The sequence below is a fragment of the Pieris napi genome, chromosome 14 (assembly GCF_905475465.1).
Source record: "Pieris napi chromosome 14, ilPieNapi1.2, whole genome shotgun sequence".
Lineage (NCBI taxonomy): Eukaryota > Metazoa > Arthropoda > Insecta > Lepidoptera > Pieridae > Pieris > Pieris napi.
This window is the reverse complement of record NC_062247.1, coordinates 1,744,421-1,762,262: the sequence shown is the minus strand read 5'-3', so window position 1 is coordinate 1,762,262 and position 17,842 is coordinate 1,744,421. Positions and strand designations below refer to the sequence as shown.

The window sequence follows — 17,842 nt, the reverse complement described above, 5'->3', positions numbered from 1 at the left end:
AAAAGATCAAGAGTTCACGATTGCTGATTTACCAATCTGCACCAAACACAATCAATACATTCATTCTTCCTTATTTAGTTATATTCATCATTCAAATTCTAAATAGTATTCATGAATCGTAATACAACTCGTTTTTCGGTCTTCAACTCCAATAATCAGTTAATCACTTTCTGCTCATTCGGTTAAAAAATTGCGTGCTTGCTCTTCGCTTAGTTCTTCAATTATCATTCTCAACTCCTCAGTCAGCCTTCTAATGTTGAGCGGTGAGCGTGTGTTACGCTCCTTGTTCTTAATAATTCGTAATAAATAAAACTCAACTAAAGACGTTTGATAACTTAAACGTTTACCGAAACTGTGTAAATAGAATAACTACAATTATAGCGTATAGTGATTATACGATATCAAATAAATTTTGTTTATTTTTATTTCGTTCTACATTTAGTTGTTATTTACAAAAGAAAGTTACTTAGTTTTCATTTTGAATGGCTAAAGATGCGTGTTATTAACAGAAATTTGGTGTTGTTATTGAGTATTTTGTGTGTGAGTGGAGATTATAGCGTGGTGTATAATCAGCATTCTTTGGAACTGACCCAGTCCTTGAACTTGGCAAGGCAAGAGCAGATCCAGGAGCGATGTAATAGGTACCGGTTGACGTGGTCTGTTGATGATTTACCCAACAATCAGTTGGAACACATATTAGTTGATGAGGATCGCAAGCTTCTCTACTGCTATGTACCTAAGGTGAGATGGTCAAGGATAACCAGTGTTTTTGCTGTACATACGTCATTGTTTTTTACTTCGAACTTAGTTCGTATGATAAATGATTTGCCATTTTGTATTCGTGAATTGATAGACATAGAAATTCTTTAGATCGTTAACTTTGTATGGTTTTATTTAATATGACAAAATATGTGATATTTTTATTTTGTAGGTGGCATGTACTAATTGGAAACGACTACTCATGACATTAGGTGGAAAGTGGAATGGAACTGATGTTCTAGCGATACCTGGACATATAGCCCACTCCCCGGGCATGTTTAGAAATCTAAGTTCAGTGCCCAAAGAAGAACGAGATGAAATGCTGGAGAATTATAACAAAATGATTATTGTAAGGAATCCCTTTGAAAGACTTCTATCGGCATACAGAAATAAATTGGAAATAGATACCCCGACTGCAACTTATTTCAGGGTAAGTTATTCTATATAGTATTAAGTGTACTTATATGTATATATAAATACTTACCTACACAAAAGTATAAAAGTGTGTGTGTAGTCTATACTTACATCGTACCAAATTTGATAAAGATTGACATTCAAACCATTCTAAGATATTTTTTAATGAGATATATGAGACTAAAACCACCAATTTTTTATTAGTACTAGATTTTGTTCCTTTTACTCATAGTATTGGACCAATTGTCTTGTAAGATTAAGAATCTTGAATTTATATTACCTTTGAATGTGTTTTTTGTTCTACATTTTCCTTAGTTCAGTCTCCTATTTGCTAAAACATATTGATAAAACCAAGAGTTATTTACACACAAATATGTTAAAGTCTTAGATGTCCTTAAAATATTAAATAGGGCATTCTGCAATAAGTCCCGAACTAAATTATAAATCAATATACATTCATTGTTGACATTTATTATCACTACTAATAGTTTTTAAATAAGTATCATGGTCTTATCAATTATTGTAAGTTAAGAAGGTCATTTCAATACAATATACATATTGAATTTGTGTTGAATATTTGGTTTTTATTTTAGAATACATTATATAATATAAAGGAGCAACAGTTTATACTAGTAACATCACTATTATGACCTGTTGCTTGGTGTATTAAAATATGATGAACAATGCATATATATCAAAATATACATTTATCAAAATTACAACTGTATTTCTCGGAATCACCATGGATTCAAAACTTCAGTGGTCCCCTCATATTAACGGATTGGCGAAGAGACTTAGTTCTGCAGCCTACGCGGTTAAAAAAATTCGCTCACTAACTGATGTCGATACAGCTAGACTTGTTTATTTTAGTTACTTTCATAGCTTAATGACTTATGGCTTATTATTATGGGGTCATGCTGCTGATGTCGAAACTATATTCATCCTGCAGAAGAGGGCTATTCGTGCAATCTATAATTTAAAATGTAGGGAATCTCTTAGAGATAAATTCAAGGACATTAATATACTTACCTTTCCCTCGCAATATATTTATGAAAATATTATGTATATATACAAAAATAGTGAAAAATTTACTAGAATAGAACATACGCACAACGTTAATACACGGATCAAACGCAGGCTGCAATTTCCCCGTACTAGACTATCTAAAGTTAGTAATTCTTTTTTGGGGAAAGGGATACTCTTCTTTATTAAAATCCCAGAGGCTCTTTTATCTTTGCCTTTCAATAAATTTAAGAAATTTATTAAAGAAAAGCTGTGTAAAAAGGCTTACTATAAAGTCAACGATTATCTAGTTGATAAAAGGGCCTGGGTCTAGTGCTAGACAGGCTACTTCTAATTAATTTGCGATATTTGTTTTAAATAAGTGTTGTTGATGATTTGCTGTTTTAAAAGAGTACCGAGAGTTTTTTACGCCGGCTTTTTCTCTCGGCCTACACCCTCTGTCTTCTTTGCCGATGAGTAGGGATGCCGACAAATTCAAATTGAATGCCGTGGAATAAGTGATACATGTATCTTATGTTCCATAATAAATATATTTTAGTTTATACAAATTTAATGAGACAACTAATGAAACTGTACTATGGTAACAGTTTTTTCCAATTTAAAGAATATATAAATAGCGTTTAAAGCAGTTCGGCCTTCAGCTTCAGAATTTTATCCCCGACATTGTAGATTTGAGCCCCAGCTGTGCACCTTGACTTTCTGTCTATGTAGGCTTTTAACACCCGCTTGTACGGTGAAGGAAAACGGCATGTCTTAGACCCGAAAAGTCGATGTTGATTACCTACTTGCCTATTAGAAAAACACAATCAGACCTTAAAAAAACAAGAAAGCTTTTGCTTGCTTATGGGTAAGCAAGTGATATTGAAATGTAACACATATTTGTTAATGTAATTAATTATTTTGTAAATACATAGACAAAACTCTCCACCATCCAATGGTAAACATCTTGGACTAAACTGAATTAATAATGTGAAAATATATTTTTATCTGACTTAAAAAAACTAAAGATAGATAAAAAGGTTCAAGTAGCTCTCCTATATTTTAGTATAAGAAGGTATATTTCCAGAATCGCCTGGGTAGGAGGATCATCAAGGCCTTCCGAGATAACCCATCGAATGAGTCCCTTGAACTTGGAGACGATGTCACGTTCAGGGAGTTCGCCCTCTTTCTAACAACGAAGACAGAAGAACTGGCAGATATGGTGAATAATGAACATTGGCAGCCGATCACCAATTTGTGCCATCCGTGCCTGATAAAGTACACGTTAGTTGGTAAGTACTATGTACCAGATACATTCACAGTTTAGGTTGAACCTGGTAAACCAGGTGAGATACAGACAAAATCTTGACACGAAGATTTTATATTATTCACTTATAAAAGTAAATTTGTTAGTTTCTTGAGTGAAGAATTGGACGTCGAGGTGATACGGGTGGAACTTCGTATTTTGCGTCCGTCGTTCCACAACTGAGCGTTTTTGAAGTGAAACTTCTTTATCGGGGTTGGAAAAAAATTTAGTGTAAAATTTTTTCGTTACGCGCCATGTTGCTTTTTGAAGTCAAACTTCTTTATCGGCGTTGGAATGAAACTTCATTATCGACGTATGGGAGAAATTTTGTAGCAAATCGTCACGTTTTTCGGTTACGCGCGATGTTGCTTTTTGAAGTCAAACTTCTTTATCGGCGTTGGAAAAAAATTTACCGTCACATTTTTCGGTTACGCGCCATCTTTTTCTTGTCCGTACCACGGTTGATCCGAAGAGATTCGAAGCCATTAATAACAAAAATATATAATAACGATAACAATGATAGTAATAATTTTATTACAATTAATGAAATTCTATAATAATCTTCGTAGTAATAAGGTAAAATGAAATATTTGTATTCATGTCTATGATAATAAAAGCCTTTTGTTAAACTTTATCTAATTTAACGAATTTCTGTAAAGTTGCATATAGTAGATCATTTTTCGACAAATAAGATCATAAAGAAGTTTCACTTCTTACGTGTGTACACCTAGTACACGCACAATTTATTTAAAGCAGTGTTTGCCATTACCATTGCGCATTACCACTAAGTGGAATCAGCGGCCCAACGAAATATTTTCGAATCTGGGTCCTTTAAAAAAGCGTACCAATTCTTAAAACGCCGGCAACGCACACGAGGCCTCTAGCAATGTAAGTGAGCCCCCTCTTATATAAAAAGAATCAATAGAATTATCATTAGAATTTAAAATATCAAAGAAACTATTTATAGATAGTATTGTCTTTGATTAACATAACTCATAACATTAAAAGAAAAACGCTTTTTACCGGATTAAAGTTATGTATTATTATAAATTTACAACTATTTGACATAATTTTAAATTTATCCGACGTTTCGCGTGCTTTACAGCGTGCGTGGTCACGGTGAATCTATTTATAGATTTCAGTGCATATTATTACTAAAGTAATTTACGCCAAAGATTCACAGAAGGATATCCGGCCTTTTACGGTCATAATTTAGGAAGTACCACGAACCTTGATCATGTTTACATCCTTTGAAGAGTCAAGATTCAAAATAGATTTTGGCAAAGCATTGCATAGAGTATGGCATGGCAAGAATAATTTCTGCACCCCGTGTATACTCCTTTGATAGCATTGTATTAATCTAGTTGAACTCATCTTAAGTAGCGGCAAATAGTATTACTATGGAAAATTGTGTTAAAATAACGATAATCTGTAGTATTTAATTAGTAGGCCATTGTGTGGGATAGGTGTCAAGTTATAAAAAACATAACACATGTTGGCTAATTAGTTACGTCAATTTTTCTCTTTGTATATGATTGCATTATGCAGTAGAGGTTAAATGGCAGGTATTCAATAAACTAAATTTTAATTACCACAAAAGGTCATCATGATAAAAATAAAATATGTTTATTATATCGTCTTTTAACATTTCATTAAAAGTTTCAAGGATATATATATTTAATTGACTACATAAAAATATATTCATTACTCTTACACACGCGTTTGTGAGTCTAGCCTATTCAAAGTCAAAGTCAAAAATCATTTATTCATAGAGGTATGTACACTTATGAACGTCAAAAAAAAAAATACATTAAATGCTTCTAACTTTACATTTACTGCCAGTTCTCAAATCAAGGTCGTAGAACGGAAGAAAAGAACTGGCAATAAACTCTCCGCCACTCTTTTTGATCGCCAAGTTTTTTGTTTTACACAAAGTTTGTAAGGAGCTGCATCCACTACACCATGTTCCACGTTATATCTTAAGTAATAAATGATAATAAAAAATAATAAAAACAAAGATTTGTCCTCTTTCGGCAGGAGGCATGGTGAAATAGGAGCACGCACTTACCTTTCGTGGGAACAACACGCAAATACATAGTCGAAATAACTAACATCACCGCATACACGAATTCAAGTACGACCAGTCACCATTTTTAGTGTATAGTGCATATTAATAGAATGTAAAGAAGTTTAAACAAACAATTTTAGCAACAAACAAATAAAAGCTTTAACACATAATCATAGTTGTGCTAATTCGCAGATTTAAATTAGGAATTGAAAAACCCCCATAGCCACGGAAAAGCTACTGGCATCTTGTCATTCATAGACAACAGCAAACTTATAATAGTTTTTTTACATAAGAATTTTGGTAATCGATATATGAAATCAAATATTTACACTTATGTATAAATAGAATCTTACACATGGCCAAGCGCTATATGATTTTTTATACAAATATTTTACGCAGATAATAGTTTGCTATTCATGGTACAAAAGATAATGTTAATCTTTTTCGTTAATATCACTTCCGGTTAAGAAATATCGTTGATTAAACTTATTGATAAGTTTAACTTTTATAGTGCCCCGCGTTACTTTTATAGCACAAAAAGTCCTACGGTGCTGATCTTAAGATAACGCGGCCAAACAGAGAGAAGCTCTCAAATTGACGTATTTCTTTCTGAATGTAGCTGTAAAATCTAAAGTTATAACGAAAATTCCGTCTTTTTTTTACGCGAGTTTTACTAGGCTAGCTGTCTCTTTTATTGTAAGTAATTTTATACGTTAACATTCAATCTAAGTCTAATTAGTATAATAACGGAAATTCGGTCTTTGTTCAAATGTTCTCTTACCATAATAACGTAAATATAATTTGACAGAAAGAGACAATTATGAATCTAATTGTTGATCACAAAGTAAGCCACGGCGAATTTTACAGATTTCTAACCGAGTTTTAAAAAACCCGGCCGATACAATGTGTTATTTTTAAGACGAAAACATTCACTATAGAAGAATTATAAATAAATCCACCAAAATTCCTATGTAATTAAAAAAATTCAGGTCAGTATAAAAATGTTATGTGATCAAAAATATAATAAATTCAATGACATATATTTCTTTGATAAACATTTATGGTACAAATGTTATCAGTTTTATTACTGTCATATTTTTACTTGACTTCTCACTAATATTTTTGTGTCAGCGCTACGTATTGTAAAAAAGGCCCCTGTCCCCAAATTTAGAAGGAATCAAGAGGTCCTGGGGGTTTTTAGAAGGTACATTTATTTAGGGGTTACTTAATACAAGAAATTTATTTATTTTTCTTAAAAAAACGTACCATTCAATACAATTTGCTAGCTTGCTTGTTTTAATGTAATTGATGTGTATGAGTGTAAAATTAGTGATGTCATATTTTCATGTATATATTTATGCATACACGTTGTTTTTAAAAGAGTACCGAGAGTTTTTTACGCCGGCTTTTTCTCTCGGCCTTCCTCTGTCATCTTTGCCGATGAGTAGGGATGCCTACAAATTTAATGACGTGGAATAAGTGATACATGTATCTTATGTTCCATAATAAACATATTTTTTTATTATAAACTAGCTGGCCTGGCGAACATCGTACCGCCTAACAGTCGATTCTTAATTTTTTTTAATACTTATTCTGCTATTCGGGACACCGGTCTAGCTAGTAAGATAAAAAAAAGAAAGTTGATAATACAACAAATACATTATGTCAAAAAATAAAAATTTACCTTCCCGGAACCCCTCCACTAACACTTGAACTTTATGATATGGTATTAAAGTTCAAATTGACTTTTAAGCATTATTACGAATATTTTGTATGGGAATATAGAAAAGTGTTGTTTTTAGACTTTTTCACTCAATTTTTTTAAATTTTTCTCTCCGTTAGAACCATCCTCGTACTTCAAAGAATATTATAAAAAAATTGGCCAAATCGGTCCAGGCGTTGTTGAGTTGTGCGCTTATCAACACATTTTGCGATTCATTTTTATATTATAGATAAATAAATTTATATTAAGCCTAGAACTTAATTAACAAACTAAACCTAATATAAACTATAACTGAAATATCAAGAAGCTATAATACGCCAACATTAAAATTTTACTATTTTTTTCATGATTTATGCAAATTTTAATTTACCTCTCAAACCAAGTGTACAATAAAAACTTTAGTTGTTTTTAATCGATGTGTAGGTGTATTTGTAGTTGGTCATATGGGGAATATTCAGTTGGCATCACTGATTTGACGAGTATCCTAGCAGTGTGAGGCGATATTGTTCTAATAAATAGTAAATCTATTTTTGTACTAATGAATATTTATTATACGTTTTTGGTATTTTATTCAATGCTATCTTCGTATATCTTGTTTTAGAACCTTGAACTATCGAAACATGATATCGATATCTTGTCAATTCTCTGTATAACCATAAAATAATACGTCATAAATATTCTATTCAAAATATTATACACGGAACAAACGCAGGCTGCAATTTCCCCGTACTAGACTATCTAAAGTTAGTAATTATTTTTTGGGAAAAGGGATACTCTTTAATAAAATCCCAGAGGCTCTTTTATCTCTGCCTTTCTATAAATTTAAGAAATGTATTAAAGAAAAGCTGTGTAAAAAGGCTTACTATAAAGTCAACGATTATCTAGTTGATAAAAGGGCCTGGGACTAGTGCTAGACAGGCTAATTCTAATTAATTTGCGATATTTGTTTTAAAATAAGTGTTGATGATTTGCTATTTTAAAAGAGTACCGAGAGTTTTTTACGCCGGCTTTTTCTCTCGGCCTACACCCTCTGTCTTCTTTGCCGATGAGTAGGGATGCCTACAAATTCAAATTTAATGACGTGGAATAAGTGATACATGTATCTTATGTTCCTTAATAAACATATTTTTTATTTATTTTATACACTTACTCCGCTGGCACTGCAACCCATATGGCCTCCGAGAAACTTCTCGTGTCTCTTCCAGTTAACAGTCCATGTTAACAGTGTTTGAATAATTTCTACATAACACTTATATTATAGCCTCTTTTCGGACATGACAGTATTTTTTCTTTATTTTTCGTAGATTGTTCTTTTGTTCCACTTTTGCGTGTCCGTTTGCCAGGTGGCAAAGGCCTCCTCCATTCTTTTTAATGTTTTCTTCATTATGTTGATGTTGGTTTAATATTGGAGGGTTTCGGTCTAATTCCCCACGGGGACCAGCCGGGTTGGGGAATGTGTTTTTGTTTTGCTGTTGTTGTTGTTTTTTTTTCTGTTTCCGGTTAGTAATTGAGGTAGGTATTTCTTTCAGACATGGAGTAGGCTCGCTTACGCATGAGTTGAAAAGCGTCTGTTCGTTGGTTTTTCTTGTTAGTGCCGTTGGTTGTTTCCTTCGGACTTGGTGTCTCTGGGGTTCTTTTTCTTTTTTATTTCCACGAAAATTACTTGCTCTCCTTGCTTTGCGTTTTTCCATGGTTTCCTTAGAATAGTCATTAGTTATTACATAACACTTACAATTTTATAATTTCACAAGAAGAATTTTTGTGCCTAGGACAGATTGAGAAAATCTTGCTTAAGATTGTTAGAAAATTTACGAAGTTTTGAATCCATAGTGAAAATTTAGTTTTTTACAAAAGTGGTTAAAGATGTGGAAGAAGGTTCTGGAGGAAGAAAAGCGTTGGGCGAAGAAACTGGGTTTTTGGACAGCTTTAGGTTTGCGTTGTGTACGTTATACGGTGGTCGGTGCTTGACAATACCGAATAAACAATAAATCAAATTATGTATGTAGAAGTAACGATAATTTTTGAAGTGAAACTTCTTTATCGACGTATGGGAGAAATTTTGTAGCAAATCGTCACGTTTTTCGGTTACGCGCCATGTTGCTTTTTGAAGTCAAACTTCTTTATCGGCGTTGGAAAAAAATTTACTGTCACATTTTTCGGTTACGCGCCATGTTGCTTTTTGAATTCAAACTTCTTTATCGGCGTTGGAAAAAAATTACCGTCTCATTTTTCGGTTACGCCCCATCTTTTTCTTGTCCCTACCACGGTTGATCCGAAGAGATTCGAAGCCATTAATAACAAAAATATATAATAACGATAACAATGATAGTAATAATTCTATTACAATTAATGAAATTCTGTAATAATCTTAGTAGTAATAAGGTAAAATGAAATAATTGTATTTGTATTCATGTCTATGATAATAAAAGCCTTTTGTTAAACTTTATCTAATTTAACTTTATTTAACCAATTTCTGTAAAGTTGCATATAGTAGATCATTTTTCGAAAAATAAGGTCATAAAGAAGTTTTTCTTACGTGTGTACACCTAGTACACGCACACATTTTTTTTCTATGAAAAAGGAAGCTTCATTTAAGCTTCTTCGAATATATACAAACGTTAATTACCTTATACGCGTCAAGACAGGTTCCAGGTATGTAGTTATGGCAAGTCCTAGATGTACTGGTGACCTTAATGTGAAACATCGTATATAAACGGTACGTTCTCAAAGCCCACTGTCCGTTGTACGTCAGTCGGTCCGGTTCCCATATAAACGGGTCTATTACCTGGATTCGACCCTAGTGACCTAGATTTCTATTTATTACGTCGAGTATAACAGGTTGATGGCCGTAGTGTTAAGATTAGGGATAGGATAATATATTATAAATGTAAACCGTTTATCATGTTTCGATTGATCTTTTTATTTCAATTAATAATTCAAGTAGTTAATTTTGTTTTTAAGTATCTTTATATATATAATTCTTCTGTGAGTGTGTATGTCACTGTACTTCTCTCAAACGACTGGACCGATTTTGATGACATTTTTTGTGTGTGTTCAAGGGGATCTGGGAATGGTTTATATTCACAAATCAGCCCGCCAGATGGCGCTGCAGTCGGTACTTTCATACTTTTCTTTACTAATTGCTTGAAATATCATGCAGGACAACGTCTGTCGGGTCCACTAGTGTATTATAGTAATAGTATTGTAATTCGACCGTTCAGTGGACATTGTGACCAATTTGTGTTCCAACGTCACATATATTTCTACATGTTTTTAAATCTATATATATATAAAAATGAATCCCTATTGCCCTTGATCACGGAATCACGCGTGAGCGACTGGACCGATTTTGCTAATTCTTTTTTGTTGTGTTTGTTATGGTCAGGAGAAGGTTCTTATGAAAGAAAAAAATTCGAAAATTGCGCGGAAAATTAGAAAATCCAACAATACTTAACCTCCATATCAAGTAATCATGACTTTAGTAATTAGTTACGATAGCAAATGATTTTTTCAGTGCATAGCGCTTTTAAAATTCAAACTTTTTTGATGTAACTTTATGGCGTCTGACATAACATTGAACAAGAACGAAATCCATGGAATGGAAACCAACAACATAGAAATGTTGCGTATCGTCAATATTCATAGGTAAGATAGGACAACGTCGGGTTCGCTAGTAAATAAATAAAAAATTGGATGGCGTCCGCGATAGTATATAAACTCGCAATGTCTCAAGGACACTATATAAATTCCTTTTTAAAGAAATAAACGGACTCAGCTGATCTGTAAAGTACTAAATAACATTTCTATTTAATTGTATTGTTCAAGAGAATTAAATGTATTAAAGGATATATACGGTGTGTGAAGATCATACAGTCGACTCTCGATACTTCTAAACTCAACCAGAGATATATTTCAAATGACCAAGGGTTTAAATAGCGTTCAAAAAACCACGAGATGAGTCCCGTTCGTAAAAAAATAAAGTAAATAAGAGTGTGATCAAAATTCGTGATTTCGATATTATTATTGTGTAATTGACATACAATTCACAAAATTTTATTTGGAAAAGAAGTTTTAATCTGTTTTTGAGTGAGCAACTTCTATCATTCTACAAAGAATTTTAAAACAATTGACAAGTCTGTGCATGATGAACACTTCAATTGTTTCTTAAATTTTTAATTCTTTAAAATAAAATAGCTTACAAATAAATCATATCGAAAAATTAAAAACAAATAGAGAGCCCGGACCTTATTATCGCACGTTGGCGAACAAGATACTATTCCTTCAACTTCAAATAAAAGAGATTGATTTTATTCAATTTGTCGAGTATTTTTCAAGGTCCCGGGACAAAATCAAATTATCGAGAGATTAAAACTAACGAGTGTCAAACTAGAGTTCACTGTATTCTGTTTTTTGATGTTCCTCATATCGTCGAATAGATAACCTTCGGGTTTTTTGAAGTCGGTTCAAGTCTTGCGTAGTAAATGACGTAAGCGTTGTGTGTTTTTTGTATTTGTGTAGTTCGTAAATGTGGGTAGAACATTTTTCGTATGGCATTTGAATAAAAAAAAACTTCAACCTTTTTAAGTCTTGTCCTCAGATTTCTGTATCTGTTTCATGTGCATTTATCAATCTGATAGGCAAGTAGGTAATCAGCTTGCGTTAGGTTTCCTCACGATGTTTTACTTCACCGTTTGAGCGAATGTTAAATGCGCACATAGACAGAAAGTCTAGTGCACAGTCGGGATCCAACCTACGACCTGCTCTTGAGTAGGAAGGAGTTAAAGAATAGACATTATCAATAATTATAGGCTCGTAAACTAAATACAAAATAAAACTTAAACTGTAACATATGCTATCTGTATTTAGAAAAATGTTTTATTCAGTATTTTTTTAGATATTATTATATAATATATATATTATATGTACCACCAGCTTCTAATAGAAGATAAGAACCAAAAGGGGACGCAAGCAACATCAATTACCGCAAATTGTCGGACGTCATTAAAAGTAATTACGCAACGCAACGTTTCGTAAATCTTAAGATTCAGAAGGATTATTTTAGCACTAAATTATTTGCACGTTATATTTGTAGCTTTGGACAAAATGTAAATGCGTAACGTAACATAGTATGCCTATGTCTTACACAAACAACGGTTTAATTGGATTCTCTCGTTACGTTAGGGCGTTCTATCAAACCCCTAGGCTTGTATTAGATGGTGGATGGTTTCAGAAAGGTTATTGGGTTCGGGCGTAAGTCAATTGGTTCGAAAATCAGTGGGCAGCCGGTTGCACATAGTGATGGTGCGCGGCAAATACTGCTTTTAAAACGCTCAGTTGTGGATCTTTAACTCCACTTAATGTAATTAAGTTTTTAAAAAGGATTTTTTTGGTCGTTTATATTCATATTTCCACAATGTAACCTATACACTGTTTTAAGAAATCTTTACTTCCAGGCAAATACGAAACTCTTCTGGATGACGCTCTATTAGCCCTCCACACAATCAACGCTACAGATAAAGTACAATTCCCAAGGCTATCTCACACGTCAGGAACTTCGGAAAAACTGAGCAAGTATTTCGCCCAACTCGAGTTGCCGCTTATTAGTAAATTGTACAAATTGTATAAATACGATTTCAGAATTTTCGATTACCATTTAGATAATATTGTTGGTTTCGATTTAGGGTAGGTTAAACATACAACTTGGATAATTGATACAGGATTTTAATGCCTGGAAGATTTGATCCGAGTTTTAATGTGACATAGACATAGACAAAACATTTATTACATACGAAAACACACACACAAAATAACAATACTTAAAGAAAAAATAAAATAAGACAAATCAAAAACAATAAAAATTAAAAATTCCCTTTTGCCATTCGTTCGCTTCAAGTGTGTAATGTGTGTGTACTGTGGTTGTAATTGGCCCTGGCTCAGCATTATGCTGAGGAGCAGAAAGTTCCACAGCGCTGGTCATTCTGCCAGAGACCATAGCAGCTAGTTTGCGCCTCAGTAGCAAAGAAAATAATAATACTAAGTAGAAAATAATTATAATAATATTAAAGTTGTGAATCTTAAACTATTTACATAATTGTTCCAATGCAATTGTATACATTACAAAACATTTAATACATAAATCGATTAATATATCAAAATATGTTATGATATAATATATCAAAACAATGCTTCTCAAACTGACAAGTACTTTTTAAACTTGGATTTCAGTTGGTCGTTTTTTTTATATATTTCTTTATAAAACCCACGTCTATTTTATATAGAACCCGTAAAGGAGAAAACTCTCAAAGCCTTGGTACTAAGATATGATTTACTATGCCATTGTTTTCAAACTGAAACAATCTAGATATTTTAATGGAGCAAAACAATGCATTACTGCAAGGCCTTAGGTAATTAGGCCATTAATTAACCAAATACGTTATTATCTGAGACTTTGAGTTGGAGGATATCCCAGTAGTAAAGCCTAAAAAATATTTATTTCCACCACACATTAAATAATGAGAAACGACACGTGTCAATATTAGTCCATTGAAAAGTTACATTTGGGGTTGCGTTTTTTAGAGGACGCAATTTTATTTTTTTGATGTGTAGGGGGGATCAGTGTTAAGCTAAAAACAAGTTTGTGGGGTCGCCACCCTTGTCCCACGGCCGCCATCTTGGAAATAGGGGTTGAAATGGTATTTACGATATATCTCTTAAACTATTTATTGGATAAAAAAAAATTGTTGACGTTTTTTGTTGCAAATTAAATTTTCTACAACAAATGTAACATTTCAATGGACTTTATCCGATTCAATTATTCATTCTTCGTGAGTTCCAGATAAATCTCAAATTATGCTAATGAATAGAGAATAGAGAATAAGATTCTATAAACGACTCGTGCAACAACGACTCGTATATTTCATATAGAACTCGTAAAGTAGAGAAAGCTCTCTAAGCTTTGGCACTAAGCTATTGTTCTCAAGGTACAGAAAATCTAGATATTTGTATAGAGCAAAATAATGCATATAGGCTTGAGTTACCTACTAATCAAATATTTTACCTTATTAGTTGTGACTTTGAGTTGCGTATAGCTGGTCTGTACCACACTCAAGATCCCCGTAGTAAAACCCAATTATTTATTTCATCAGACAGCCGACTAATGATAACAATAGCCCAGTCAATTATCACGTGGGGTGAGCCCCAGATTAGTCTCCATTTATGCTGATATATAGAGTATGTTATCTCTGATATTTTTGCTACTCCGGAGATGCTTAATAAAAATACTTAACGTGGTGGAGGAATAAATCTTCTTTGTAGTCTTCATTACTGAAGGTCGTCTTGAAAAGACCTATCCGATACGTAGACTTGCTGCCTCCACACCACTCTGTCCTCAGCTTGTCTCAGGGTATTTAGAATGTTGAGCCATAATTGTCTTTATTGGGTCAGTCCAACGGGTAGATGATGGACCCTGACTCCTGCCATCACTCCATACCATTACATTTAGGATTAAGTGATGATTGAATTTATGATAATTTACAGGTGACGATTTTTATAAGTGTATAATTACTTTATAAGATTTTACAGCCTACTTTGCCTATATTTATTTATTCACACTTCGATACATTTATACAAAAACAAATGATATAATACGGGCGGCCTTATTGCTAAAAAACAATATTTTCCAGGCCTAGGGTTGCCTAAGGGAAAAAACTCAATACAGAAATATGATGGGTAACTCAAACTCAAACTCAAAATATCTTTATTCAAGTAGGTAACTAAGTACACTTTTGAATAGTCAAGTTAAATTAATCGTAAATTTACATTTACTACCAGTTCGCAAGTCAAGGGCGTAGAGCGGGTAAGAAGAACTGGCAAGAAACTTTCCGCCACTCTTTTTAATCGCCAAGTATTGTCATACAAATTGTTTGAACTGGAGCAATTCAATCCCAAGGATTAGGATCATTTAAGTAGTCCTCAAATTTATAAAAAGCTTTGTTGATTAATTTTCGTTTAACGAGGACTTTGAATTTATTTAGTGATAATTCTCTAATTGCGCTTGGGAGTTTGTTGTAAAAACGAATACAATTTCCATATAAGGAGTGATTTATCTTTTGGAGCCTGGTTGGTCGTACACTCAAATTAGTTCTATTTCGCGTATTATACTGGTAAAAGTCACCATTTGTTTTAAAATCGTTTATATTTTTTTGGACATACAACAAGGCTTCAAGAATATATTGACCAGATAGTGTCATAATATTTAATTCCTTAAACTTATTCCGTACCGACTCCCTCGGAGAAACACAACAAATACCCCGAACAGCCCGCTTCTGCAGCACAAATATGGATTGAACCTCTGCAGCAGCACCCCACAATAAAATGCCGTACGACATAACGCTATGAAAGTAGCTATGATACACAATTTTAGCCGTGTCCTCATCAGTAAACTGTCGGATTTTCTTTACTGCATATGCTGCAGAGCTCAGCCTATTCGAAAGAGTCTCTATGTGTGGGCCCCATTGGAGTTTACTATCTATTGTTATGCCTAGAAAAACAGTTTTGTCAACAAAGTTTAGTTCACTGTCCTTAATTTTCAGGTTACCAATATCTCGCTTTACGCTAGTAGTTGTAAATCTAATACATTTTGTTTTATTCTCATTAAGCAATAAGTTATTTACATTAAACCAGTTAACTATACGAGAGATAGAATTGTTTACATCGTCCAATAATACGTTATTCCTATTCACTTTAAATAGAAGTGAAGTGTCATCAGCAAACAATACCATCTCATGAACTTCGTTGACAAAGAATGGGAGGTCATTTATGTAAATCAGAAATAAGAAAGGCCCGAGAATCGATCCTTAGGGGACGCCCATTGATACCTGCGAACCCCGAGAGGTGACTCCATTGACATGAACTCTTTGGATCCTTCCCTTTAAATATGAATTCATCAGGCTGGAAGCTTTGCCATCAACGCCATAGTGTTGAAGCTTTCCAACGAGTATATCAGGATGAACACAGTCAAAGGCCTTTGACAGGTCACAAAAGATGCCGACTCCATCATATGATTCTTCCCAGGCGTTAAATATGTCCGAAATCAACTTCACACCGGCATCGATTGTGGAGCGACCCTTAGTGAAACCATACTGTTTATTATGTAAGAGTTTATTTTTATTAAAATGTAAAGAAAGCTGGTCTAGCATTATCTTTTCAAAAACTTTGCTCAACGCAGGGAGCACGGAAACAGGTCTGAAGTTTGACGGATCAGACTCACTACCTGCCTTGAACAACGGTGTAATCTTACTTAATTTCATTTCGTCCGGAAAGACTCCACAATCGATACAGCTGTTAAAAATTATAGACAATTCAGAGCTTATTACATTAATAACGGAATTTAAAATGACTGTTGACATACCCCATATATCTTTACTTTTTTTTAAATTAATAAGCTTAAAAGTTTTAACGATATCATTACAAGTTATATGTTTAAACTGAAATTTAATATTACATTCAGGTACACATTTTTCTAGCAATGAGATCGCAGCAGCAGGTGAAGAATCTAGGGACTTGGTCGTATTTAGTGGTACATTTGTAAAGAACTCTTCAAAAGAAGAAGCTACCTCTGGGTCAGATTTTATTAACTTCCCTTTAACTTTTAACATATAATCAGTTCGTTTGTCAGACGTTTTACCTGATTCTTCATTTATTATTTTCCAGGTAGCTTTTACTTTATCCATGCTATTTTTTATTTTTGAACTTAAATATTGAGACTTTGCAGTTTTGCAATCTTTTTTGAAATTATTTGAATACAACCTAACATATTCCCTAAATTCCACACTAGTGTTATATTGCATTTCGTCATAGATTTCATATAATTTTAACCTTTTCCTGTGTAACTCCTCATTTGCCCAGTCACAGAAACTTGTTTTCTCAGAGACCAATAAAGTCTTTTGAGTAAATACTTTCTTGAATTCATCAATAAATGATCCAAAAAAAGTATTGTATAAATTATTAGGGGATGAGTTGCCACACAGAAATGGCATTCTATAGACCAATGCTTCTCTAAATCTGTCCAAACGGTCATTTGTAATAGGAGTTATCACAATTTTCTTCTTTTTACATGTTTTTTGTTTCCTTAATTGGAATTCAAACCATTGACCAGTGTGATCAGATTTAAATCTATTGAAAATACAAACATTCAAAGGGGCTATGTCACTATATATGTTATCTATACAAGTTGCGGTGCTAGCTGTTATTCTTGTGGGTGAATGAAATTGATTTATTAAATTGTATGAACGAAAAAGACTAAGTATGCGTACACTTGAATTAGAATGACAAAGTAAATTGACATTAAAGTCCCCACACACAATTAGCCCTTTATTACACTTTACTAATTTACACAATATCTCCTCTAATACATTTTCAACATTATTATAGACAGCTGATGGAGGACAATATAGACATACAACAATGAATTGCTCCAGTTCCACACAGGAGATTTCAATAGTTAGTTCTACAGAGAGGCTGATAATATCCTTTCTTTCTTTGCATTTAAGTTTTTTACTTATTAGGATTA

The 17,842-nt window shown here is 33.2% G+C and overlaps 1 protein-coding gene across 1 annotated transcript; it reads left to right on the top strand.

Annotated features, from left to right (window-relative positions):
• Positions 1 to 253: 253 nt before the first annotated feature.
• Positions 254 to 13,105, top strand: LOC125055996 (carbohydrate sulfotransferase 11). Its single transcript, XM_047658799.1, has 4 exons — positions 254 to 741; positions 932 to 1,189; positions 3,263 to 3,467; positions 12,726 to 13,105. Exons 1-4 carry the CDS (start codon positions 493 to 495, stop codon positions 12,956 to 12,958), a joined length of 945 nt encoding a protein of 314 aa, XP_047514755.1. The 5' UTR covers positions 254 to 492; the 3' UTR covers positions 12,959 to 13,105.
• The last annotated feature ends 4,737 nt before the right edge of the window (positions 13,106 to 17,842 follow it).